General features: G+C 44.9%; 1 protein-coding gene across 2 annotated transcripts; it reads left to right on the top strand.

Moving 5' to 3' along the window:
* The first annotated feature begins 23,921 nt into the window (after window positions 1-23,921).
* On the top strand, window positions 23,922-25,650 carry LOC123169021 (heat stress transcription factor B-2b). Of its 2 annotated transcripts, none has more exons than XM_044586881.1 (2): window positions 23,922-24,437; window positions 24,545-25,650. In XM_044586881.1, the coding sequence occupies exons 1-2, from the start codon at window positions 24,168-24,170 to the stop codon at window positions 25,376-25,378; spliced, it is 1,104 nt and encodes a 367-aa protein (XP_044442816.1). In that variant the 5' UTR covers window positions 23,922-24,167; the 3' UTR covers window positions 25,379-25,650. The 2 variants fall into 2 exon arrangements, with proteins under 2 accessions (XP_044442816.1, XP_044442815.1); XM_044586880.1 differs by having other exon boundaries at window positions 24,196-24,437; window positions 24,553-25,650.
* The last annotated feature ends 341 nt before the right edge of the window (window positions 25,651-25,991 follow it).

Raw genomic sequence — 25,991 nt, 5'->3', positions numbered from 1 at the left:
TAGCAGTTGAGTTGTCAATTCAACCACACCTGGATAACTTAATATCTGCAGCAAAGTATTTAGTAGCAAAGTAGTATGGAAGTAACGGTAATGGTGGAAAAAGTAACAGTGATAGTTTTGTAGTAATCATAACAGTGGCGACGGTAAAGTAAATAAGCGAAGAACAATATGTGAAAAGCTCATAGGCATTGGATCGGTGATGGAGAATTATGCCGGATGTGATTCCTCATGTAATAGTTATAACATAGGGTGACACAAAACTAGCTCCAATTCATCAATGTAATGTAGGCATGTATTCCGAATGTAGTCATACATGCTTATGGAAAAGAACTTGCATGACATCTTTTTTCCTACCCTCCCGTGGCAGCGGGGTCCTATTGGAAACTAAGGGATATTAAGGCCTCCTTTTAATAGAGTACCGGACCAAAGCATTAGCACTTAGTGAATACATGGACTCCTCAAACTATGGTCATCACCGGTAAGTATTCCGATTATTGTCACTTCGGGGTTAACGGATCATAACACATAATAGGTGACTATAGACTTGCAAGATAGGATCAAGAACTCACATATATTCATGAAAACATAATAGGTTCAGATCTGAAATCATGGCACTCGGGCCCTAGTGACAAGCATTAAGCATAGCAAAGTCATAGCAACATCAATCTCAGAACATAGTGGATACTAGGGATCAAACCCTAACAAAACTAACTCGATTACATGGCAAAACTCATCCAACCCATCACCGTCCAGCAGGCCTATGATGGAATTACTCACGCACAAGAGAGCTCCGAACTCGGGTAAGTAAAAGGAAAGTTTCCTTCACATGCTTGCTTTGCATAATGAATGCCTTACCCGCCGCTATCTTCTTAACCGCCTGAATCTCCTAGAGGGCCTTTTGGGCTTCGGCCTTGGCATGTTGTGCATTTTCGAGGGCCTTCGCAAGCTCGGACCCTTGCGTCTTAGAGTCACGCTCCAAGGACTCGTGTTTCTTGACGAGAGCCTGGAGCTCTTGCTGTACCTCACCGACTCAGGCCTCTTGCTTCTCTCGCTCGATGTGCTCCTTGGCCGCTTTTTCTTCAGCCTCGGACAGCGCCTTCTTCAGGGTCGCCACTTCGGTCGTGGCCCCTAGCAAAATTCATGACGATCCTGTTATTCAAAAACCACATTTTCCTTTATCAATATACAGACGGGGTATCACTTACCTTTGTTCTCTTCGAGCTGCCTCTTGGTAAGGCCGAGCTCTTCCTTGGACCGCTCAAGGTCCCGCTTCAGTGCGGCGACCTCCGCAGTATGAGTGGCAGCGGCCAGCAGTGAAGCCTGCTTATTCACATAGATAGATTCAGATTAGACTCCTGCGGTTATTATTTGATCCTCTATTCGGCCTTTCTTCGTGAACGCCAAACAGAGCATCAGGGGCTACTGTCTATGCTGTAACATTTTCTTATAATTTGATTACTTACCTCAAAGCCTGTTAGGAGGCTGGCACAAGCTTCAGTCAGTCCACTTTTGGCGGACTGAACCTTCTTGACCACCGCACTCATAACAGTGCAGTGCTCTTCGTCGATGGAAGCGCCGCGAAGTACTTCCAGCAAGTTGTCCGATGCCTCTGGATGGACAGAGGCCATCGGCACGGACGGCTCGCCCCCCTTGGCGAGGGGTTGCCTGACAGAATCCGGAACCACTGGAGGTTTCGGCGCAGTATTCGGCTGGGGGCTAGGCTTGCTGCCCCCGGCGTTAGGGCCCAGGGGAGTCTTGCCCCTTGTGCGCCCAGCTCCTGGAATGTCGCCTTGGGGCGCCTCCGGAGTCGTCTCCCCTTGGTTCAGTGCCCTTTGAGACAACACCTCGGCATCGTCCGTAGGGCGAGGGGAGGAGGTGGTCGGGAGCGAATCGCTGTTCATATCCGATGGGCCCAAAGAATCATTCGAAGAAGATACATCGATATGGGCTCGGGATGGACTGCATAATCATATTCGGCGTGATAAGAAGCAATAAAAAAACATACCAAGAACCGTTATGGTATTCGGATACTTTCGACTTTGCCAGGGGCTTGTCCCTGGGCAACCACTCATCGTCGCTAAAAGCGGCTGTTGTGGAGCAGTCCGGAAGGAGGGTCCTTCCCTTCTTGGACCCTTCGGCCTCCCCAGAGGGGGCGACCTTCCTTTTCTTGTCTCCCCCGGCTGGGGGGGAGAACTTTCCTCTTCCTCCTCCTCATATTCGTGGGAGGAGTGCGCCTCAGTGTTTTCGGACGATGAGTCCGATATAACCTTGCGCCGGAGACCTTTCCTGGTCCCCGTGGCCTTCTTCTTGGCCTTCTTCTCCGGCGCCTCATAAGGCGCCGGAACCAGCATCTCTGTTAGGAGAGCATCTGCTGGATCTTCGGGCAAGGGGGCTGGACAATCGATCTGCTCCGCTGTCGCTACCCAGTCCTGTTAAAAGGCGTGGAGGCTCAGATCCCTCACACGGTTATACTGGGGAGAAGAACATCTTATGAGATATAAAAGACTTACCGGATTGGCAGGGCGCTTTGCGCTGAGTCCGCGATCCTTGGTAAGAGGAGGAGGTACCTCGGCGCCCTTAAATAGCACCTTCCAGACGTCTTTGCGCGTCGTATCGAAGAGCTCTCGCAGCGTTTGGTGCTCAGCCAAGTCGAACTCCCACAAGTTGAATTCCCGACTTTGACACGGGAGGATCCGGCGGAAGAGCATGACCTGGACCACGTTGACGAGCTTGATTTTCTTGCTTATCATATTCTTGATACATTTCTGTAGTCCGATCAGCTCCACCGATGAACCCCAGGACATGCCCTTCTCTTTCCAGGAGGTGAGCCGCATGGGGATGCTGGATCGAAATTCGGGGGCCGCCACCCAGTTGGTGTCGCGCGGCTCGGTGATGTAGAACCACCCCGATTGCCACCCCTTCACGGTCTCCACGTAGGAGCCTTCGAGCTAGGTGACGTTGGGCATTGTTTCCACCATGGCGCCTCCGCACTCCGCCTGCTGACCGACTACCACCTTTGGCTTCACGTTGAAGGTCTTCAGCCATAGGCCGAAGTGGGGCTTGATGTGAAGGAAGGCCTCGCACACGACGATAAATGCCGAGATATTGAGGATGAAATTAGGGGCCAGATCATGGAAGTCCAGCCCATAGTAAAACATAAACCCGCGGACAAACGGATGGAGGGGAAATCCCAGTCCGCGGACGAAGTGGGTAAGAAATACTACCCTCTCATGGGGTTCTGGAGTAGGTACGACCTGCCCTGCTTCTAGGAGCCCGTGTGCGATGTCTGCGGCTAGGTATCCGGCTCCCCGGAGTTTCATAATGTCCTCCTCCGTAACGGAGGAGATCATCCACTTGCCCCCTGCTCCAGACATGCTTGGAATGGCTTTGCGGAGAGGATGAAAACTTGGGCGCTGGAGCTCGAGTGCGTATGAGTGAGCAGGAGAAGAGGAAGGCGTGGGTGAAAAAGGTGAATCCTTGTCCCTTTATAAGGACGGAAGAAACTATGCGCCTCCCCACCTGCCTGGTAAACTCGCTTATTTCCCAAGCGCCGTAATTGATGGTGCGGTTGGGTTACCCACACCCGTATTGATGAGAATCTCGTGATAAGGGGACACGATCTCTGCTTCGACAAGACGTGCCAAGAAAACCGCCTCGCAATATGTGCAGTAGCTGGTTGAGAAAAATGGTTCGAATAATGACCGGGCCGTGGCGTGATGTCATGATGCGAAATGTGTCAGCAGATTAGATTTGTGGGATATTATACTCTCTACAGTGGTATGTGGAATTTATTTTGCAGAGCCAGACACGATCCTTGTGTTCGAAATCTTCTATGGAGTATTCGGAGGAAGAACCCGCCTTGCAATGCCGAAGACAATCTGCACGCCGGACCATCGTCATTGAAGCCTGGTTCAGGGGCTACTGAGGGAGTACTGGATTAGGGGGTCCTCGGACGGCCGGACTATATCCTTTGGCCGGACTGTTGGACTATGAAGATACAAGATTGAAGACTTCGTCCCGTGTCAGGATGGGACTCTCCTTGGCATGGAAGGCAAGCTTGGCAATTTGGATATGTAGATCTCCTCCCTTGTAACCGACTCTGTGTAACCCTAGCCTCCTCCGGTGTCTATATAAACCGGAGGGTTTAGTCCGTAGGACAAAAACAATCATAATCATAGGCTAGCTTCTAGGGTTTAGCCTATAAGATCTCGTGGTAGATCAGCTCTTGTAATACTCATATCATCAAGATCAATCAAGCAGGAAGTAGGGTATTACCTCCATCGAGAGGGCCCGAACCTGGGTAAACATTGTGTCCCCCGCCTCCTGTTACCATCCGCCTTAGACGCACAGTTCGGGACCCCCTACTCGAAATACGCCGGTTTTGACACCGACAAGTCCGGTCCAGACTTCGGCGCAGCGGCAGAGGTTACCGTCTAAGTCCGGTCCTGTTACCATCCGCCTTAGCCTTTTTCTTGGACCAACTCTTCTTGAACTTAGCCAATTTCTGCACCATCAACACTTGATGCGTGCCTTTCTTAATATTCTGCTCTGCCACTTTGAGCATCCCATGCAATTCAGTGAGCTTCTTGTCCATGCCATGCATATGATAGTTCGAGGTGAACGTTCCATAGCAAGGCGTAAGAGAACCCAGAACAGCATCAGTAGCCAGCTCATCCAAGAGCGGGAAGCCCAACCTATCCAAAGCTTGCACATATCCGATCATCTTGATCACATGTGGGCTTAGTGGATCACCTTCCTTTAGCTTGCAATCCATCAAGGATCGCCAGACGTTGAACCTTTCGGTCCTAGCATGTGCCTGAAACATGCTCTTGAGACTCTCGATCATATCGTAAGCCTCAACATTTTTGAAATGTTGTTGCAAATCGGGCTCCATACAAGCCAGCATCAGACAGCTAATCTCCGTTGATTCATCAACGAGTTTCTGGTAGGCATTCTTAGTTGTGGTATTAGCATTATCGGCAGGTTCCTCTGGAAGTGGATCCTCTAGAACATGTTCCTTTTTATCATGCTTGAGAACAATTCTCAGATTTCTATACTAGGTGGTAAAGTTTGTTCCATTCAGTTTATCCTTTTCCAGAATTGATTTCAATGCAAAGTTGGGTTGAGCAGGTGGTGCCATTGATCTACAACAGAAAAATATGCAATCACTAAGCAATGTGTTCATGTAGAGTAATTCTAGCCTTAAACAGAAATACTCCCACTGAAGTCAGCATCCCTCCACAAACTCTCAGTGATTCAGGATCCGACTAGCACATGCGACTAGTGAGCTTTAGCATCACTGCTAGACAACATGCCTATCCAGTAAGAAACTCCTTGCTAATCGTATCTCTATAAGACTCCTGCCGGTCAGGTAGGTATCTCATACCCTGGCTCCCGACCTTCTTTGCCACAAGGCCCAAAACCGTTTTGGTAGCCTTGTCAAGTTAACCTAATGCAGTGCATGTCCGTGTCCGACACGAACCCTTTAGTTCAAGGACACCTAGCAGCACCCCAATTTTATGAGCCCACTACTAGACGTACTTGATGTGCGAAGGTGCAACATCGGGAATGACATATTGCTTGATATTAACAAGGGATCTTTCTACCATTCTAACATGCATAGAAAACAAGAAGCATAACAATCACAAATAAACATATATTGTGAAATAGTATGGCTCCTTCGTGGATGTCCTTCCAGGTCGGCTCCGACTCCGATGACCATCTAGGAACTCCATCTTGTTTGTCATGCCCGGACGCCAAGCCACCAACCTGATCTCTATTATCCAATTACTACAACTAGTAATGAATTTTACATAGAGTCACAAGTCGACACGCAGGTCGTTATACAATATAATGACAACACTTTGGCTCCTGCCGGCTGATAAACATGACACGGAGGCCATGTATAATTTACACACATGCATCACATACACATGAGCCATACTATTCACATCAAACCCTGCAAAATAAAGTTATGCATAGAATCGCATTCTATCGGTTTGAGTGATCGTGTACGAAATACAAGGCGCTACGCACACCTCTAATTTTCAAAATAAACTTCTCTTTTGTGTGTTTGTTTCGCTCGTCGAGCGGTGAGGGGCGGCTAATATTTTCCATGCTAGATGTGTTATTCTCAAGATGAGTGTTTATTCACTTGTCATTGCACGAGAGTAAGGCAAAGGTATTAGGGATTCCTAGTCCCGAAATGAAAAATGAATTTACTTTATGTTGTCAAATAATAAGTTCCGTGGAAAGTGTTGGTATGGAAGGCACCCGTGGATACGGTTAGCCATGAAAAGTGAAAGTATGGTGGAAAAAGGAATAAACTGTTGGGTTCTATGGTAGGGTGCGTCGACTGCAAATTAAAATTTCCTACGCGCAGAACAACCAAGATCATGCTACGGGAGATGGATCACAGTTCATTACCACTAGACGCGCAGTGCCATGCAGCGGAAGAAGAGTTGAGGCAGCACGTTCGCGTGGATCGTCTCCTCCTCGTCCGATCTCCCTCGAACAGCCGATCGTCGGTTCCCACGTACAGGTTCGCCAGAGTGGCGCAAATGCACCGCCTCTAACGGTATCCGCGCATGCAGGAGGAACATCATGCGGCGGACTGCTAGGTCCGATCACACAACCGGCGGTGAGTGGAGGTGTCTATTCGAAACACATGCAAACCCTAGTGATAGTGCCGAAGCGATCAACCGCATGAGTGTGCGGCACATCCACTTTATATAGGTGTCCATCACAGGCTCAACACTTGGGCCTCGCACGGACCCTAAAGCCCATAAGTCTACTCAGCCACAATCCGAATACATCTCGGATCACATCCGACCATTGTCCTCGGATCCTACCTCGTAGGTTCCTTCCCTTAAGCACGTGACCCCTTAGGTTCAAGCCGGCTTGGTCGCAGTTCGGATCACCTCTGAACTGCATGGTTGGTAGCGGCCCCTAGCAAGGCATGCCGAACACCAAGCAGACTATGAAGCTGGTTAGGCGAACCTGTACATCATACTTCCATTCCTTTTGCCACACGATATATGTCGTCAGGCTCAAGGTGAGTCTGTCATCCTTGTGCTAGCCCGACCACTTTCTCGTTCCAGTGATGCCGACCACAAACCAGATTATCTCATAATCCTTATCGCATGGCCATGCTTATCCTGGTCAGATCACACGAGGGGCCCAGAGTATATCTCTCCTGATCGGAGGGGCAAATCCCATCTTGCTCGACCATAACTCGCAGCATGGGTATGGACAAGCCTGAAACCTACCTTTGTAACTACCCAGTCACGGAGTAGCGTTTGGTCGGCCCGAAGTAGGTCTGTCACCATCCCGAGTACATGTGCCAGCTCAGGTCTTAGGACATAGAACGTATCTTGTACTAGAGACTCACAGATGACATATCGCTGGGTCTCATAGTTGGGTCTTTCCGACTCGGACCTTATCTCGACTCGGATCCGACTACGTCGAATCCGACCAGATCCTTCCAAGTCCATATTATCCGGTTAGCATCCAATGCCGCATGGCTAGTGAGACCAAGCCATCGACCGTGTCATATGCTAGACTAGTTGGTTGCGCGGCCACACAGCCCTTTCGACTAGGGACCTTTTAGGACAGTCATCATATAATGCATAGTCCCACAAACAAGTCACGTACTTGCTGATACACATCATTGATAATTTCCAAGGACTATCTTTATTCATAAACACATAGGAAATATCATCATACATGATTGCCTCTAGGGCATATCTCCAACATAAACTTTATTTTCTTTTTGGGAACCGCCTATGATATATCTAGCATGGAAAGTGTTGGGAATTCTAAGTTGTTTTCGTTGGTTGGATGGATACACCTCCCAAAATGTTTTTATCTCTAAGGTTTTCGCTTTGAGCTCTGGCACCTCTACAAATCCCTACTTCCCTCTACAAAGGGCCCTTCTTTTACCTTATGCAATTTTTATTTTTGAATTTGAGTCTCCATCTTCTCTTACAAAAGCACCACTAGGAGGCAATATGATTGTACTTAAGTATTGGTTGTAACTAATATGCGAGTGTGTTTCATGAATGGATCAATGGTTGAGCATGATGGGCTAGGGATAACTTATTTTAGCGTTGATATTTTGAAAGACATGGTTGCTTGTTGATATGCTTGAGTATTTAAATTATCATGTGAAAACTAGACTATTGCTTTGAACAATATAAAAGTCCAAATGTCCATGCTATAAAGAAAAGAATATGATATGACATGATAGGTAGCATTCCACATCAAAAATTCTGTTTTTATCACTTCCCTACTCGAGGACGAGTAGGAGTTAAGCTTGGGGATGCTGATACGTCTCCAACGTATCTATAATTTTTGCTTGTTCCGTGCTGTTATATTATCAATCTTGGATGTTTTATATTCATTTTATATCATTTTTTGGTACTAACCTATTGACATAGTGCCAAGTGCCAGTTGTTGTTTTCTGCATGTTTTTTACATCGCAGGAAATCAATATCAAACGGAGTCCAAACGCAATGAAACTTTACGGAGATTTTTTTGGACTAGAAGGAACATAATGGGCCCTGGCTGCGCCTGGGCCCATGCTCCGAGGAGAGCACAACCCACTAGGGCGCGCCATGAGGCCCAGGCGCGCCCTAGTGGGTTGTGCCCACTTCGGGTGCCCCCCGGACCGCCTCTTTTCTCTATACCCCAGTATTCCCAAAACCCTAGGGGAGTCGACAAAATATTCATCCAGCCGCCGCAGAGTCCAGAACCACCACATCCAATCTAGACACCATCTCGGAGGGGGTTCACCACCTCCATTGGTGCCTCTCCGATGATGCGTGAGTAGTTCTTTATAGACCTTCGGGTCCGTAGTTAGTAGCTAGATGGCTTCATCTCTCTCTCTCCGAATTCTCAATACAATGGTCTCTTGGACATCCATATGATGTAACTCTTTGAGGTGTGTTTGTTGGGATCGATGAACTTTGAGTTTATGATCAGATCTATCTTTTTATATCCATGAAAGTATTTGAGTTTCTTTGATCTCTGTTATGCATGATCTCTTATAGCCTCGTATTTCTTCTCCGATATTTGGGTTTTGTTTGGCCAACTTGATCTATTTATCTTGCAATGGGAAGAGGTGCTTTGTAGTGGGTTCGATCTTACGGTGCTTGATCCCAGTGACAGAAAGGGAACCGACACGTATGTACCGTTGCTACTAAGGATAAACGATGGGGTCTATCTCTACATAGGTAGATCTTGTCTACATCATGTCATCGTTCTTATTGCATTACTCTGTTTTTCCATGAACTTAATACACTAGATGCATGCTGGATAGAGGTCGATGTGTGGAGTAATAGTAGTAGATGCAGGTAGGAGTCGGTCTACTAATATTGGACGTGATGCTTATATAATGATCATTGCCTGGATATTTTCATGAGTATTTGAAGTTCTATCAATTGCCCAACAATAATTTGTTCACCCACCGTTTGCTATTTTTCTTGAGAGAAGCCACTAGTGAAACCTACGGGCCCCGGGTCTCTTTCTCATATATTTGCCTTTGCGATCTACATTTTCCTTGCATTTATTTTCAAATCTATTAAACCAAAAATACAAAAATACCTTGCTACAATTAATTCTTATTTATTGTATTTGGTGTTCGATCTATCAATTTACTACAAATTCATCTCACGTCTGTTTGCCTATCTCGAGGCGCCGTACCCCGGAAGGGATTGACAACCCCTTTAACACGTTGGGTTGCGAGGATTTGTTATCTGTGTGTAGGGGTTGTTTACATTGTGTTGCTTGGTTCTCCTACTGGTTCGATAACCTTGGTTTCATATCTGAGGGAAATACCTACCGCCGCTGTGCTGCATCATCCCTTCCTCTTTGGGGAAAAACCGACGTAGCTTCAAGCGACATCAAGAGCTATCAGAACGTGCCTACAATTCCACTACTCGTTTTCTGATAGAGAACCACCTACTCATGTGTTGAGACCAAGACATTCCAATCCAACCACAAGAATCTTGATCTCTAGCCTTCCCCAAGTTGCTTTCCACTCAAATCATCTTTCCACCATAGCCAAATCTGTGAGAGAGAGTTGAGTGTTAGGGAGACTATCATTTGAAGCACAAGAGCAAGGAGTTCATCATCATCACACCATCTATTACCTTTTGGAGAGTGGTGTCTCCTAGATTGGTTAGGTGTCACTTGGGAGCCTCCGACAAGATTGTTGAGTTGAACCAAGGAGTTTGTAAGGGCAAGGAGATAGTCTACTTCGTCAAGATCTATCCGAGTGAGGCAAGTCCTTCGTGGGCGATGACCATGGTGGGATAGACAAGGTTGCTTCTTCGTGGACCCTTCATGGGTGGAGCCCTCCGTGGACTCGCTCAACCGTTACCCTTCGTCGGTTGAAGTATCCATCAATGTGGACGTACGATAGCACCACCTATTTGAACCACGCCAAAAAATCTCTGTGTCTTCATTGCGTTTGCACACTCCAAATCCCATCCCTTTACTTTCTTGCAACTTGCATGCTTTACTCTTTCCGCTGCTCATACTCTTGCCATGCTTGCTTGAAATGTATTGTGAATGCTTAAACTTACGCTAAAACTCCACCTTAACTTGAAGAACTTAAAAATTGCCACTTTTGCTTGTTGAGGGTCTAATCACCCCCTCTAGACCCCTCTTCTCGATCCTTTCAATTGGTATCAGAGCTTTGGTCTCCATTGCTTTGGTTTAAACACCATTGGAGGAAGATGGATGAGTCTACGGTTGGGAGTATTAGACGTAGAGTGCCTTTGCTTGATGGAGAGTTCTATAGTGCTTGGAAAATGAGATGCTTGAGATTTTCAATGAATATAACTTGAACAAGTATGTTGCTAGCCCTTGTGCACCTCCTATTGCACCCTTGCATCCTGCCCCCGATGAATATCTTGACATGACCCGCAATCTTAGAATTATTGATCTTATCATGAGAGGATTGCCTAGAAATTTACTTGTATGCTTGCCTACATTTGAATGTGCTTATACTATATGGAGGTATCTTGAGGAGCACTTTCCAAACTATTCCTTGAAAAATCTAGATGAGATCCTTCAAAAGTCCATAGCTTTTCATAAAATGAATCCTAGTGATCCAAAATTTGGTGATTGTATGTTTGAGCTTCATGACCTCATGTGTGCCAAAGGAAATGTTGGAGTCATTAGTAGCATCATTTATCAAGTCATTAGAATTTATAAAGATGCACATTGTCATGGTCATAAATCTAATGAATCACTCTCTCTAGGTGATGATCAATCACAAGACGATGTTGCACATGGGTATTATGATGAGGATGATGATAGTGACTTTGATCTTGATGAGTCAATGAGATACTTTGGTCTTATGGCTAACCTTCGTGGGTACATGGCCGGAGGAAAGGAATGGGTTCTTGATAGTGGATGTACTGATCATATGACTGGAGATAAGGACATGTTTCGTGAGCTTGCTGAAAATGACAGTCCCCGGAAGTATGTCACTTTTGGTGATAACTCAAAGGGTAAGGTGGTTGGCCTTGGTAAGGTGGCCATCTCACATGACAGCTCTATCCAAAATGTTATGCTCATTGAATCTCTTGGCTATAATTTACTTTTCCGTATCTAGACTAGCCGATTTCAGTTTCAATGTTCTATTCACTAAAGTAGATTGCCAAGTGTTTTGAAGAGATAATCATAATATGGTCTTTACCAGTATACATAGAGGTGATCTATACATTGTTGACTTCACTAAAAGAGCTCAACCTAGAACTTTCTTAATTGCTAAATCTTCTAAAGGTTGGTTGTGGCATAGAAGGTTAGGTCACGTGGGCATGCGAAATCTTGATGAGCTTATTAAAGGTGATCATATCCTTGGTGTTAAAGATGTTATATTTGACAAGGATAGACTTTGCAGTGCTTGTCAAGCAGGAAAACAAGTTGGAGCAATTCATCCCGTAAAGAACATTATGATCATGAGAAGACCACTCGAGCTACTTCATATGGATCTTTTTGGTCCCAACGCCTACAAGAGTCTCGGTGGTAACTCGTTCGGATTAGTCATTGTTGATGCTTTTTCAAGATTTACGTGGGTGTTCTTTCTTTATTATAAATCGCAGGTCCAAAAGATCTTCAAGAATTTTGCTAGGAAGGCCCAAAATAAATTTGAAGTGAAGACCAAGAAGGTTTGGAGCGACAACGGAACAGAGTTCAAGAACGCCAATGTGGCTACCTTTCTTGACGAAGAAGGGATTTCACATGAGTTCTTGGCTACATACACACCTCAACAAAATGGAGTTGTTGAGAGGAAGAACCGGACACTTATTGAGATGCCAAGAACGATGCTTGATGAATACAAGACGCCAAAACACTTTTGGGCGGAAGCGGTTGAGACAGCTTGTCATGCAACAAATCAACTATATCTTCACAAGCTTCTCGGCAAGACGGCATACGAGCTTCTCACTGGTAACAAACCCCAAGTTGGATACTTTCGAGTATTTAGCTCAAAGTGTTATATTCTTGATAAGCATCGTCGTTCGAAATTTTCCCCTAAATCTCATGAAGGTTTCCAACTCGGTTACGGGTCAAACTCTCACACTTACCGTGTCTACAACAATTTCACCCGAAAGGTTGAAGAAACGGTAGATGTGAAGTTTTATGAATCTAACAGCTCGCAAGTAGAGCAATTACCAATTGATGTAGGAGATAAAGATCCTTTGGAAGTAATTCAAGACTTGTCTATTGGCAAGATTTGCCCAATGGAGGTGAAGGAGAGTACCTCATCCATTCAAGTGGAAGCCTCAACTTCATGACAAGGTGAACCACAAGTTGACTTGGAGGTATCCACAAGTGGAACACGTCAAGATGAAGGAAACGAGGAAGTACAACAAGATGAACCTCATCGACCTCCTTCTCCACCTCCACAAGAGAACAACAACACCAACAACAATGAAGAAGGACAAGAAGAAGAATAAGATAATGAAGAGGATGTTCCACCCCGACCTATAAAAAGCTCTCACGAGTTAGAGCAAGAGTCACAAGAGATCATCCCGTCGAACAAATCTTCAGTGACATTCAAACTGGGAGAATTACTCGCTCTAAAACTCGTTTGGCTAACTTTTGTGAACATTACTCATTCATTTCTAGTATTGAACCTATGAAGGTTGAAGAGGCTCTTGATGTTCTGGATTGGGTGAACGCTATGCATGAAGAGCTACACAATTTCGAGGGGAATCAAGTGTGTACATTGGTAGAAAAGCTGGACGACAACCACAATGTCATTGGAACCAAGTGGATGTTTTGGAATAAGCAAGATGAGGATGGACAAGTTGTATGCAACAAGGCCCGTCTCGTCGCCTAAGGCTACACTCAAGTCGAAGGTATGGTCTATGGTGATACATATGCCCCCGTTGCTAGACTTGAGTCCATACGCATCTTACTTGCTTATGCCAATCACCATGATATCACCTTGTACCAAATGGACATTAAAAGTGCTTTTTCTAAATGGTGAAATTGAGGAGGAATTTTATGTTAAACAACCTCCCGGCTTTTTTAATCCTAAGAAACCTGATCATGTTTACAAACTTCACAAAGCCCTTTATGGTCTTAAACAAGCTCCTAGAGCATGGTATAAATGCTTGACCAAGTTCCTTATTGAAAAAGGATTTGAAATTGGGAAAATTGATTCTACACTTTTTACTAAAAGGGTTAATGGTGAATTATTTGTGTGCCAAATTTATGTGGATGATATCATATTTGGTTCAACTAACCCTCATTTTAGTGAAAAGTTCGGAAGGCTAATGTCGGATAAGTTTGAGATGTCTATGATGAGTGAACGCAAATTCTTTCTTGGATTGCAAATCAAGCAAACTAAGGAAGGTACCTTTGTTTCTCAAACAAAGTATACCAAGGACCTTTTCAAGAAGTTCAACATGCAAGAAAGCAAAGGTATGAAAACACCCATGCCTACTAGTGGACATATTGACTTGACTAAGGATGGCAAACCGATTGACCAAAAGGTTTAGTGCTCTATGATTGGTTCATTGTTATATCTATGTGCCTCCCATACTGATATTATGCTAAGTGTGTGCATGTGTGCAAGATATCAAGCGGCCCCTAAAGAATGTCATCTTAAGGCTGTGAAAAGGATAGTGAGATATTTAATTCATACACCAAATTTTGGCATTTGGTATCCTAAGAGGTCTCCTTTAGATCTTGTTGGCTACTCCGATTCGGACTATGCCCGTGACAAGGTTGATATGAAGTCCACTTCGGGTACTTATTAATTTCTTGGTAGATCTCTTTTATCTTGGTCCTCCAAGAAACAAAACTCGATATCCTTATCCACCGCCGAAGCGGAATACATTGCTCCCGGTTCTTGTTGTGCTCAATTACTTTGGATGACCCAAACCCTTAAGGATGGGATATATGTGAAACATGTTCTATTGCTTTGTGATAATGAGAGTCCTATTAAGGTTGCTCACAATCCCGTGCAACATTCTCGAACTAAGCATATTGAGGTTCGTCATCATTTTATTCGAGATCATGTTGCTAAAGGAGACATCAATCTTAAGCATGTTCGTACCGATAAGCAATTGGCGGACATATTCACCAAACCGCTTGATGAGAAAGTCTTTTGCCGTTTGAGAGGTGAATTGAATATCATTGATGCCTCAAACTTGGAGTAGAAACTCCATTTGGATACATGCAAGGCATGAGCCTTTTGTGACTAATCCTTGATATTTCTCTTATGATGATGATCATATGTCTTGGATCTATACTTGTACCCTTGCATGTTATCTAACCCTTGTAGGTACTTGGATGAGCCCAAATCTATGAGATTGCAAGCCACTCACATTTTGAGCAATCTCTACATCACCAAGTTCCTACCATATGGTTGTTGAATACAAGGAAGCATGAATCCACTCAACATATCCTTTGACAATTTCTATGCATCAAATTTCATTTGGAATCAAGTTTCATGATTGTCATTTTGGATACACAAGTCCTCTTCCTTGCAAAACTAACCCATGTAGGAAGATGAACTCAAACTACAGTGGTGCTCCAAACTCTTGATGAACTACATCAACCTTAAGCATCCGACACAAGTTCGACTACATTATCAAGATCAACACCACCCAAGGTATGTTATTCCATCTTAGAGAAGCTTTACTCCAAGTTATGGGTCAAAGCAATGAGAAAACATCGAAATGCTTAGACGAAAAATGGTAACCCCATTTTGAGCTTAAACGATGAGTATGACCTACGATAAAGTGTTATCACTTGACTCCTCGGTCAATATGCTCTAACATAGGTGACTTTGTCATCGACACCTTCTAGATGAAGTTCTATAGTGTTTCTTTGCTTTGTGTTTTTGCATATGTTTCTTGCTGTATTGTTCCCCCTTTCAAAAAAACTTCATCTAGATCTATTTTATTTTCTATGTTTTCTCTGTATTTTCTGCATCAAATTACTAGCAAATCTTTTGGTTAATTCATTGCAAATCCTTGTGAGATTTAATTTGCCAAGTGAGCAAGGTTGACAAAACTTTTCTTCTTCATTGAACTCGGACTCACCGATTCATGTCTATCGGCTAGACCGTACTACAAGAATTACTTGTAGAAAGTTCATCAGTACAACCAACATGGACAAACCCAGTCTGACCGATATGCATCATCCATGACACTGCTAACTCGGTGTCACCGATGAAAACGGATCGGCGTTACCGATTTCACTGCTGATAAAACCTTTTGCCATTGCATATTTCATTTCTTCTCCAGCTCCACTCAATGATTATTATCCTCTACCCCGCATCTTGATATACATGCTGCTTTGTAGTGTGTCTCAAGGACCGAACCTATTTGACTCATGCTCCAGAAGTTTCCTTCTTGGAAATTGATGTCAAAGGGGGAGAGAGAGCACATCAAAGCTTATCATATGGGAAAGAGAGCACATCTTGACTCTTCCAGCTGCCAGTAAAACAAAGAGGAGAGAAGTCACATGTCTTTAAGAGGGGAAAGACATGTCAATATATGACTGTTTGCACCTTTTCTTTGCTCTAATTTTTTCTTGCTCTGGTTTTCTCTTACCCTACCTTCTCCCATTATCCCATATCAGATTCAGGGGGAGAAAGAGTACATATCTAAGGGAGAAAATCTCTGGAATTCATTGCATATCTTTAAATCTTTGGGGACATGTCTATATCCAAATGGAGTACAAAGTACTTACCCATGACATGTCATCCCAATCTTGGTACTCTTGTGGTTTCCTGAAATTCCTTTAATTAGAGTGTTCTTGTGTTATCTAACCTTGTTTTCTCAAGTTCATCTCTTCCAAAGCCAGCTCAAGACCACAAGGTAAGTATATGCATCACATTCATGTGCATGATGATCTCTTGTTGATGTACATATTGTTTGCAAGAAGAATTCATGAACATGAAGGTACACTTCCTTTTATCTACATCATTTGTTCTGATGCATATAGCCAAGATATATGTAACTCATTACTTGCTCTGTCATGCTTATGCGTTCACATGTTCTTATCTTCCATCTTTACATGATTGCATACATGTAGGGGGAGCCTATGCATGTTACATGTCCTTCCAAAGCTTTACTTGTTACTCTTCATATCTTTTATCTAAAGCTTTGATGTATGTTGTCATCAATTACCAAAAAAGGGGAGATTGAAAGCACAAGTGCTCCCTGGGTGATTTTGGTAATTAATGTCAACATATCTCTTCGTTGGTGGAGCCCTCCGTGGACTCGCGCAACCGTTACCCTTCGTCGGTTCAAGTCTCCATCAACGTGGATGTACGATAGCACCACCTATCAGAACCACGCCAAAAATCTCAGTGTCTTCATTACGTTTGCACACTCCAAATCCCATCCATTTACTTTCTTGCAACTTTCATGCTTTACTCTTTCCGCTGCTCATACTCTTGCCATGCTTGCTTGAAATGTAATGTGAATGCTTAAACTTGTGCTAAAACTCCACCTTAACTCGAAGAACTTAAAAATTGCCACTTTTGCTTGTTGAGATTCTAATCACCCCCCCCCTCTAGACCCCTCTTCTCGATCCTTTCACCACTACCACCCTCCTCACCATGTCATCCGCCCCCTTCCCCTTCTCCACTAATGCTGACCGCTGCAAGTACGCCGCCGGCTACGAGCTGCTCTCAACGGCGGTGCCGCCACCCGTTGCTCCTTATCCTTCCTTCCGACTTACTATGCTTGGCTACTGCCCCTCCTTCACAATCCTCATCGTGCCCACCCGTGCCGCCTTCCGGATTTAAAATTTCTATGACCTAGAGTTCAAATTCGGGCACCAAGGTCGAGCTATCTAGAAACTACTCTTGCAGACCAGTATAAAGCAAATGAGCAGGTCCTCAAGTACAGCCAAAGAAGCAATGAGTTGGTCACAACAATATTCAGATTGAACAGACTTCGCCTTATGATATCCTTTGTCAAGGACCAAGGTATGGGTGATTCTTCTTACTTGAGCAACTGCATATATGTGATTGTGCTAATGGATGGAACTATACCGGTTATCATTTTTCTGCAACATTAGCTATTTTAGAAATGAATCACAAGAGCAGCATGAAAATATGAACACACGTGCCATTGTTACTACTAGGGGGAATAGACCTGAATATCATGAAGGCTACAGATTCTGTTGAAGTTCTTTAGTATACCAAAATTTTACTAATTATTCCAATATGTCGGATTCATCATGTACTACTATTGGACAATGATAACATTTTTATTTGGCGTAGTTGACATGAAAATTGGAAGTTGTGAGTCATCGTATGGTTCTATTTCTGGATTGTAAAGCAATATTTAGTTTATTACATTCTGTGTTCTTCTATTGAGCAAGATTTTTTTGTTCTATTCTCTTTGACACAAATAACTGATCGATTAGGAGATCAAGCACTGGTACCCTTTCCCTATAATACTATAGGGACAGTTTATTGTGCTTCTATTTGCTATGCTAGCCTAGTACTATGCTAATATCATTGGTACATAATAAATGATATTAGTTTGATTGTTTACTATCTATTTGCATAGATTGTTGAACAATAGATAGCCACATTTTGAGGTACCATATTATACATGCATTCACTACTTCTTTGTATTTTCATTCTGAATTAGGGATTGTTGTTTTATTTGCTGCATTACATCTACATGTAAACGTAGACTCGATTGGTTCATGTGCTCTGGATATCCCTTTTCTCCATGTGGTTTTTTGAGGAACTAAAAAGTTCCATGTGAAGGAGGCATTGGGCATTGCAACCTTTGAACAATAAAATGATTTTTTTAGTTCCACATCCTAGATATGTAGAAAAGATACCAGGTATTGCTTACAATCGAAATCTTGAAGTAGTTAATTGCCACTATTAACCAAATGCGCATTCTTAAATATTGAAGTACCATATTATACATTCTCATATGCGAAACCAAATGATATTGAAGTAATTAGTTCCACCTTGTAGCTAAGTAGAAAATATACAATGTATTGCTTACAATTGCAATCTTGAAGTAGTTGCTTGAGTTGACCAAATATGCATTTGTACTTAATCTATGCATATAAATACTCAATACTAGCTACAACTACAATTGGATTTCTGTTCTTACCAAATCACTTATTTTTCTAAATGGCGATCCACATGGCAGGTCCAAAAGATACTCCATAAGCTTAGAAATTAGAAGTCTCTGGGAGAAACCCTTGGATTTAGGTGTGAAAGTGAAGAACCGCAAGGTCAGGACATAGTGGCTGAGTAGATTGAATATTCAATATGAACACTCATTTAGAGATTAGCAAGAGTTTGTACAAAAGATAGGGAAAGTGTTAGAGGCTATACTTGAAGAGGAAATTACTTCTCTCAGTTCGTAGTGTTTTTTAAATATCTCTTGGGTTTCGATTTTTAGTGACATTTTTTGTGCACAAACTCGCAAACTAAGGAAACAAACCATGGGAGAACTATAGTTAAGGCCATTGCAATCATTTTGGAGAGAAATCCACACTTAGGCAAAAGGTCTAGATATACACCTTGGTCACATGTATGCATATCTATACTTCCTCTCTAAATGTTATAAGCATGGTTCCCCACATTCAACATATGTTTCAAAATCATCTTTATTACTCACAAAAAAAAGAATCTTGTACATTTTGTTTCTTTGCTCTGTACAAAATGTACTCGGAGTGTTGTCCATTGTATTATTTTCCTTTGCTCTTTGCTCTGTACAGAATGTACTCGGAGTGTTGTCCTTGTTTTTTTCCCTTTGCCTAAATATACTACAGGCCCTCTACAAGTTCTTTGTTTTGTTTCCTTTCACTAAATATACTGCAGGTGCTTGTCTGATGTCCTTTTAGGCAAGAAGGTAGAAGCGATAGCTCAAGTGTTAAGTCAAAACACTTCTGATCCATTCTTGTTTCTTTCTTCTCGACCATTTATAATTGTGTGCTCAGGCTATAATATATATATGTTATTTGGATACATTAGCTGCTATTTATCTTCACATTTAAGTCTGGTTTGCCTAATGTACTAGAACGAAATGAGCATTATTGAATCCTTGGATAAAAGGTAACAACATATATTGTTTTGTTCTCTGCAATTGTTTCAAGAAAAGCAACAGTTCTATTGCAATCATTGACCGCTTGACATTCCTTAAGCATATCAACCTTTTTTTTGCGCATCAACATATCAATCACTGGACGGTTCCTTATACTTGGATTAATTATTGATCAATGCAAAATTAGTAACCACTTGACGGTTTCTTAAGCATATAGATTAACCACAGATCAAGTTAATCCTAACACTATTGGAAAAAGGATCCTAACACAGTGCACCACAGTGTTTCCCACCGAGGCAGTACTCATTCTTCCCGCTTGAAAAATTGTGTAAACCCGTCAAATAGGAATGTAGTATGACCGCTCGTAACAATTTTTTTTTACAATACGCTCGTACTATCTCCGTTCTGATTTATTGGTTCTCTCTATAATTTGTGCTAAATTTTAATCAAACTTTTAACTAACAAAATGTTAATGCATGTAAACAAAAATTATATTGTTGAATTCATATTTGAACATAGTTTTCAATGATATATTTTTTAGACATGCATAAATATTTTATTAGTTAAATTTATGATTAAAATTTAACACAAAATACAATAAGACCAACAAACCAGGACATGAATAGTAAGTCGTAACGAGTTTGGGTATGGCCATCCATTTTAATGAGGGTGACAAGACTATAGTAACGACACGTGGGTTGGACTCGTACCAACGAACTAACCAGCGAGGAAAAAACTGTCGGCAAAAAAGCTAAACGACCATCACAATTAGCACACCGTGCCAAAATATCTTCGCGATACGAGTCATATCTACTCCAGAATCTTCAAAACAAGTCCGGGAAGAAAAATCTCGAGTAACTGGGAAATCGAAACAATAGATAATTGGACGAGGATAGCTAGCGGCCGGCCAAAAGTAGAATTTGTTTTGTCCCTTAATAATGATTAAATAGTAATAATTGTCCCCTAATTAATATAAAAAACAATTATAATTCATATATTAGAAAAAAGTACTATGTAAACAGAAAAATATTATAAAAGTATCCATGTGAACAAGTGTGAACATATTTAATTTGAGTTTTGAATTTTTTTAAAAGTCATAATTTTTAAACCGCACATCGGAATTAAGATCCGTTTTCACCGTTGGAACCATGACGGTATGCTCTTCGAAACTAGATACCGCATAGGTATGTTTCGTTAAACTTTTTTGTGTGCAATTTAGTTTTCGTTTGATGCTACTGTTTAGCCGTTGATGTGCAACTTTTTCCTCTAACTGTGGATACGCAGTTTTCACTGATGACACCACCCGATACTACTCTCTAACAGTGAAATTGCAATTTCGTCAGCTGCCTCGGTGCCCTGGCCAACTGCCTGGTAGTCGTCGCGCGTGTGCAGCCCCCGCAACCACATTTGAGGACTATCCTATAAGATTATGCCACCTCGCAGTCCGTGTGTGAGCAACTATGCCGGCCAGGGTGTGCACTCCGTAGTAGCGCGTGAGCAACTACCCCATTGTACATGTGCAACTCCCGCATCAATATGTGTGCGACTATGCGAATGAGAGTGTGCAACTCCACGACCACACATGTGGGATTATGCTGACAAAAGTGTGCAACTCCGCATCCGGGCGTGAGCACCTCCCACAACAATTCATGTGCGACTATGCAGATGAGATTGTGCAACTCCGTGGCCACGCATGTGCGACTATGCCGTCGAGAGTGTGCAACTCCACGGCCGTGCATTAGCACCTGCCGCAGCAGTACGTGTGCGACTATGCAAACAAAAGTGTGCAACTCCGCGGCCACACATGTGCGACTATGCCGACGAGAGTGTGCAACTCTGCGGTCGTGCATGCGCTACTGCGCCAACGAGAGTGTGCAACTTCGTGGTCCTTTGTGTGCAACGATGTCGTCGTACGTGTGCAACTCCCGCAATCTTGCGTGAACTACTATACCAACGAGAGTGTGCAACTCCCGCAGCGAAAGAGAGTGGGCACCTATACCGATGAAAGTGTGCAACTCTGCGGCCGTGCGTGTGCGACTATGCGAGCGAGATTGTGCAACTCCGCTGTCACCGTGTGCGACTATGCCAATGAGAGTGTCCAACTCCACAGTCATACGTGAGCTACTACACTAATGAGAGTGTGCAACTCCATGGTGGTGCATATGCGACTATGCCGCCATATGTATGCAACTCCCGTAGTCATGTGTGAGCTATTATGCTGACAAGAGTGTGCATCTTCCCGACTGTGTGTGTGCGACTATGCCGACAAGACTATGCAACTCTGTGCTCATTCGTGCGACAGTCTTTCAGTGTGCAGCGGTAGTTGATCGAGCTGACAATGTCGCCCGTCTAGCTATACTTGAGAAAGCAATGCAAGCACAAGAAATCATCTAACCATCTTTGCATTGTCGTGTTGTGCAACTTTTTAATGATCGTAACCAACTGAGAACTACTACGTGTGCAACTATAACTACTGTGGATGCCAACTAAAAATATCACAAGCAAAAATAGATCAACTTAAGCGAAAAATATCTAACCTACTTAGTATCATCGTGTTGTGCAACTTTCTAAATCATATATACAACTAAAAACTACTATGTGTGTAACTACAAGGCTACAACTATTTGACAATTTACTCAAGCAAAAAAGCACACCATAAATGTAAGATCGTGATATTCAACCAAGACTATGCAGATGAGAGTGTGCAACTCCATGGTCGCGCGCGTGCAACCTTCGGCCGCGCATGTGCACCTCCTGCAGCCATGTGTGTGCGACTATGCGGACGAGAGTGTGCAACTTTCTGACCACGCATGTGCGACCATGCCGGGGAGAGTGTGCATCTCCAGGGCCGCGCGCCCATCACTATGTTGTCGAGAGTATGCAACTTCATGGTTATGCGTGTATGACTATATGGACGAGAGTGTGCAACTATGTGGCTATGCGTGTGCAACTATGCCAACGATAATGTGCAACTCTACGTCCCGTGAGCTAATACGACGAGAGTGTGTGGCATATAAGTCATGCATACAGAAAAAAAAAACAAGATGACATGTCCAGCATATAGAAAAAGAAAAATAGAATGCATCCGGGCATCATGTCCAACATATAAAGAAAAAAAGCATTGCGAGACAAGTTACAAAAAACAAGCATCATTCATGCACAAATAAAACAACCTTGGATCTGTTCATTCAATAATATTTTTAGTTCATTAAATCCGTTGAATATGCATGGTGGGTGACACTTTCCTGTTCCTATTTCATTCTCTGTCGCACAACTTGAATTGAAAGTGCATAAATTGCAGTTACTCTTGGTCACTATGTACATTCTATAATAGTGTGAATTCTAATAGCAATCACTGATCAAGAAGAATCATACCTTTAATCTAGGGCCATCAACGCAATCTCCTTGGTGGGGCAATTAATCGAACATCTTCTGGGCGCATGAGGGCCGGCTATGGCTGGCTGGCTGAGGAGATGGGCAGAGTAAGAAGTCTGGCGAGAGGAGCAACCAACGTTGGGTGGTGGATGGCCAAGCCGAACAGCAGCGGCATGCCTGGCTTGCGGCCACGAGCCCATGACCATGGCGTGGTGGTGCGAGTCTGCGTTCGAGTGCGTGCATGGAGGGAGCCGCGGGAGGTAGGAGAAGATGAACGGGAATAGGATGGCGCGGAGGACAACGGCGCGCTCCGGCGGCCGGTCGGCGGCGGTCGCCGGACGCGACGGAAGTAGTGGACACGCGCGTCCGCCCGGCCCTGGTGGTTTGTTGGTGGCGTGATGTGAAGCAACCAGGGTAGCAGGGTAGCGAGGCGAGCAGCATGGATCGAACCAGAGCGACGCGTACGCTGCCGATCAGGTGGCACCTGAAGTGGGGACGCACACGCGTGATATAAATCGTGCGGTTCCCAACCGGCCGCTCGGTGTGGTTAAAAAGTGCACGTGCACTTGTAAGATTTTGGGTAGATAATTTTCCTCGTGTACATATTTTTACTGCCACGGACGGGATAGGGTAGCTCGCGGATATTTGTTTAGTTTGATCCAACGGTTGCGTAGTGCCGCCCACCACAATACCATCCAACAGCTGGGATCTGCCTCGTGGAGGCGGGCCCAGCTCACACGAAACGTGTCGGGGATTCCTCCGTCCCGCCTTGAACCTTCCAGAATAAGCCATAGCAGGACAAAACTTCAAAAAATCCGCCGAAACTTCTCGCAGTTTCGGAGCCCCACCCACTGTCCCCACACCACCCACATCCCTCCAGACGCCGCTCTCCAGCCACCCGATCAGCCCGAGCAACCCCGATCCAAAGGTTGACGGCCGTCCACCCGCACGGCTCTCGACGCACCGCGCGCGGCCCGCCTGACTTGGCGTTCTCGGCACGAGTGGCGGGCGCGTCGCCCTCGGGTTTATAGCTTCCCCCTCCGCAACTGCCGCTGCCTCCCCTACTCCTCCGTTCCTTCGTCTCGTCGCGTTTCCGTCTCTAAATTCCTTGCTTCTCTCCACGCTACGCTATCCGGAACCTTCCGGAAGGTTGCTTTGCCACCCTCCCTTCCGTTCCGTCCAACGGTGTCGTCGGGACAGATCTGCGCTGTCGGCGGCGGCGACGGCGCCATGGGCGAGCAGGCCGCGGCCGTTTCCTCCTGCGAGACGCCTGCTCCGGCGGAGGTGGGGACAGGGGTCGGGCAGAGGTCGCTGCCCACGCCGTTCTTGAACAAGACGTACCAGCTGGTGGATGACCCGGCGGTCGACGATGTCATCTCGTGGAGCGAGGACGGGTCGGCGTTCATCGTGTGGCGCCCCGCCGAGTTCGCGCGCGACCTTCTCCCCAAGTACTTCAAGCACAATAACTTCTCCAGCTTCGTGCGCCAGCTCAACACCTACGTAAGTGGGTGCCCGTCTTCCATTTCCGCGCAACTTGATCCGGACTAGTAGTACATTTTTGTTGGTGTCGCCGGAATGTCGAGGTGCTCATGGGCGTGCTGGTGCAGGGATTTAGGAAGATTGTGCCGGACAGGTGGGAGTTCGCCAACGACTGCTTCCGTCGAGGAGAAAAGCGGCTGCTTTGTGACATACATCGGCGAAAGGTGACGCCGACGGTGGCGGCCACCGCCGCGGTCACGGTAGCTGCGGCGGCCGCGATTCCGGTAGCGCTGCCGGTGGCGAAGCGACAGGGCTCGCCGGTACTTTCCGGCGACGAGCAGGTGCTGTCGTCGAGCTCGTCCCCTGAGCCCCCCTTTCTGAATCAATACGCGCCGTCCTACTCCGGCTCAGGCGGCGTTGCCTCCGGCGATCTCGGGGAAGAGAACGAGCGGCTGCGGCGGGAGAACTCGCGGCTGACGCGGGAGCTCGGGCAGATGAAGAAGCTCTGCAATAACATTTTCGTCCTCATGTCCAAGTACACCCACGGCCAGCAGGCCGACGCCGCCGACGTCGGGAATTGCTCTGGTGAGTCGGCAGAGACCACGGCGCTCCCACTTCCGCCGGTGCTCGAGCTCTTGCCTTCCTGCCCAAATGCTCCCACGGCTGCCGATTTGGGCGCGGAGGACGAGGAGGAGAAGATGAGCGCTAGGCTCTTCGGCGTCTGCATCGGGCGGAAGCGAATGCGTCACGACGGCGAGGACCTGACGAGCCGAGGAGCGGCGGCGGAGGTGAAGCCTGAGCCGATGGACGCGCAGCAGCCCCCCGGAATGGACGGTCACACGCCGGAGGTGCAAGCCTGGCCCATTTACCGGCCCAGACCCGTGTACCACCCCCTCCGCGCCTCCGACGGGTCAAACTGCTACAGCGGGAGTGACGACCACAACGGGTCCAACTCCAGGTGAGCTCAGCTCAAAAAAAGAAGAGGATAACTACAGGTGAGCTGGGTTCAGGGTCGTGTACTGGTACCATAGTTAAGTTAATTAAATGTAGTCTACTAATCCAGCACTAATTAAGTAGTAGTAAGTCTCATGTACTCCAGTTTCTCCGTAAGACTACCACAGTGGAGTAACATAGATGGTAACATCACACTTATCTAGACAAAATAGATGATGTGACATGTAATTAATAGAGAAAGAGAGGCATGTGGACATATGCATATTATTAGTCTAAGTTACTACCACTAGTCTAAGTTTCTCTGCAAGTCCCGAGTATTTTATCATCTCCAAAGTACTCGTTTTTTACATAAAACAAGCCAGAAAAATCAGAGCAGTGATGACAAGTTCGCTGATGTGATGTTTCGTTCAAAATGAGTTTTTTTAATACTTGGGAGCATCACCTCGAATAAGATATTTTAGCATGTCCACTCGAGCTGGAGAGTTCTCTCATAAAACATTAGTGAAACTTTCGAAAGGTTATTTCTTTCAGTATTGCACATTTAAGTCCAGATGTTATTGATCTTATGTCGAGATTCGTGTGGATATTTTTCTTTTCTTCTTTATGCATGATTCACTCACT

The sequence above is a fragment of the Triticum aestivum genome, chromosome 7D (assembly GCF_018294505.1).
Source record: "Triticum aestivum cultivar Chinese Spring chromosome 7D, IWGSC CS RefSeq v2.1, whole genome shotgun sequence".
NCBI classification, from domain to species: Eukaryota; Viridiplantae; Streptophyta; class Magnoliopsida; order Poales; family Poaceae; genus Triticum; species Triticum aestivum.
This window is presented reverse-complemented; position numbering and strand designations above follow the sequence as displayed.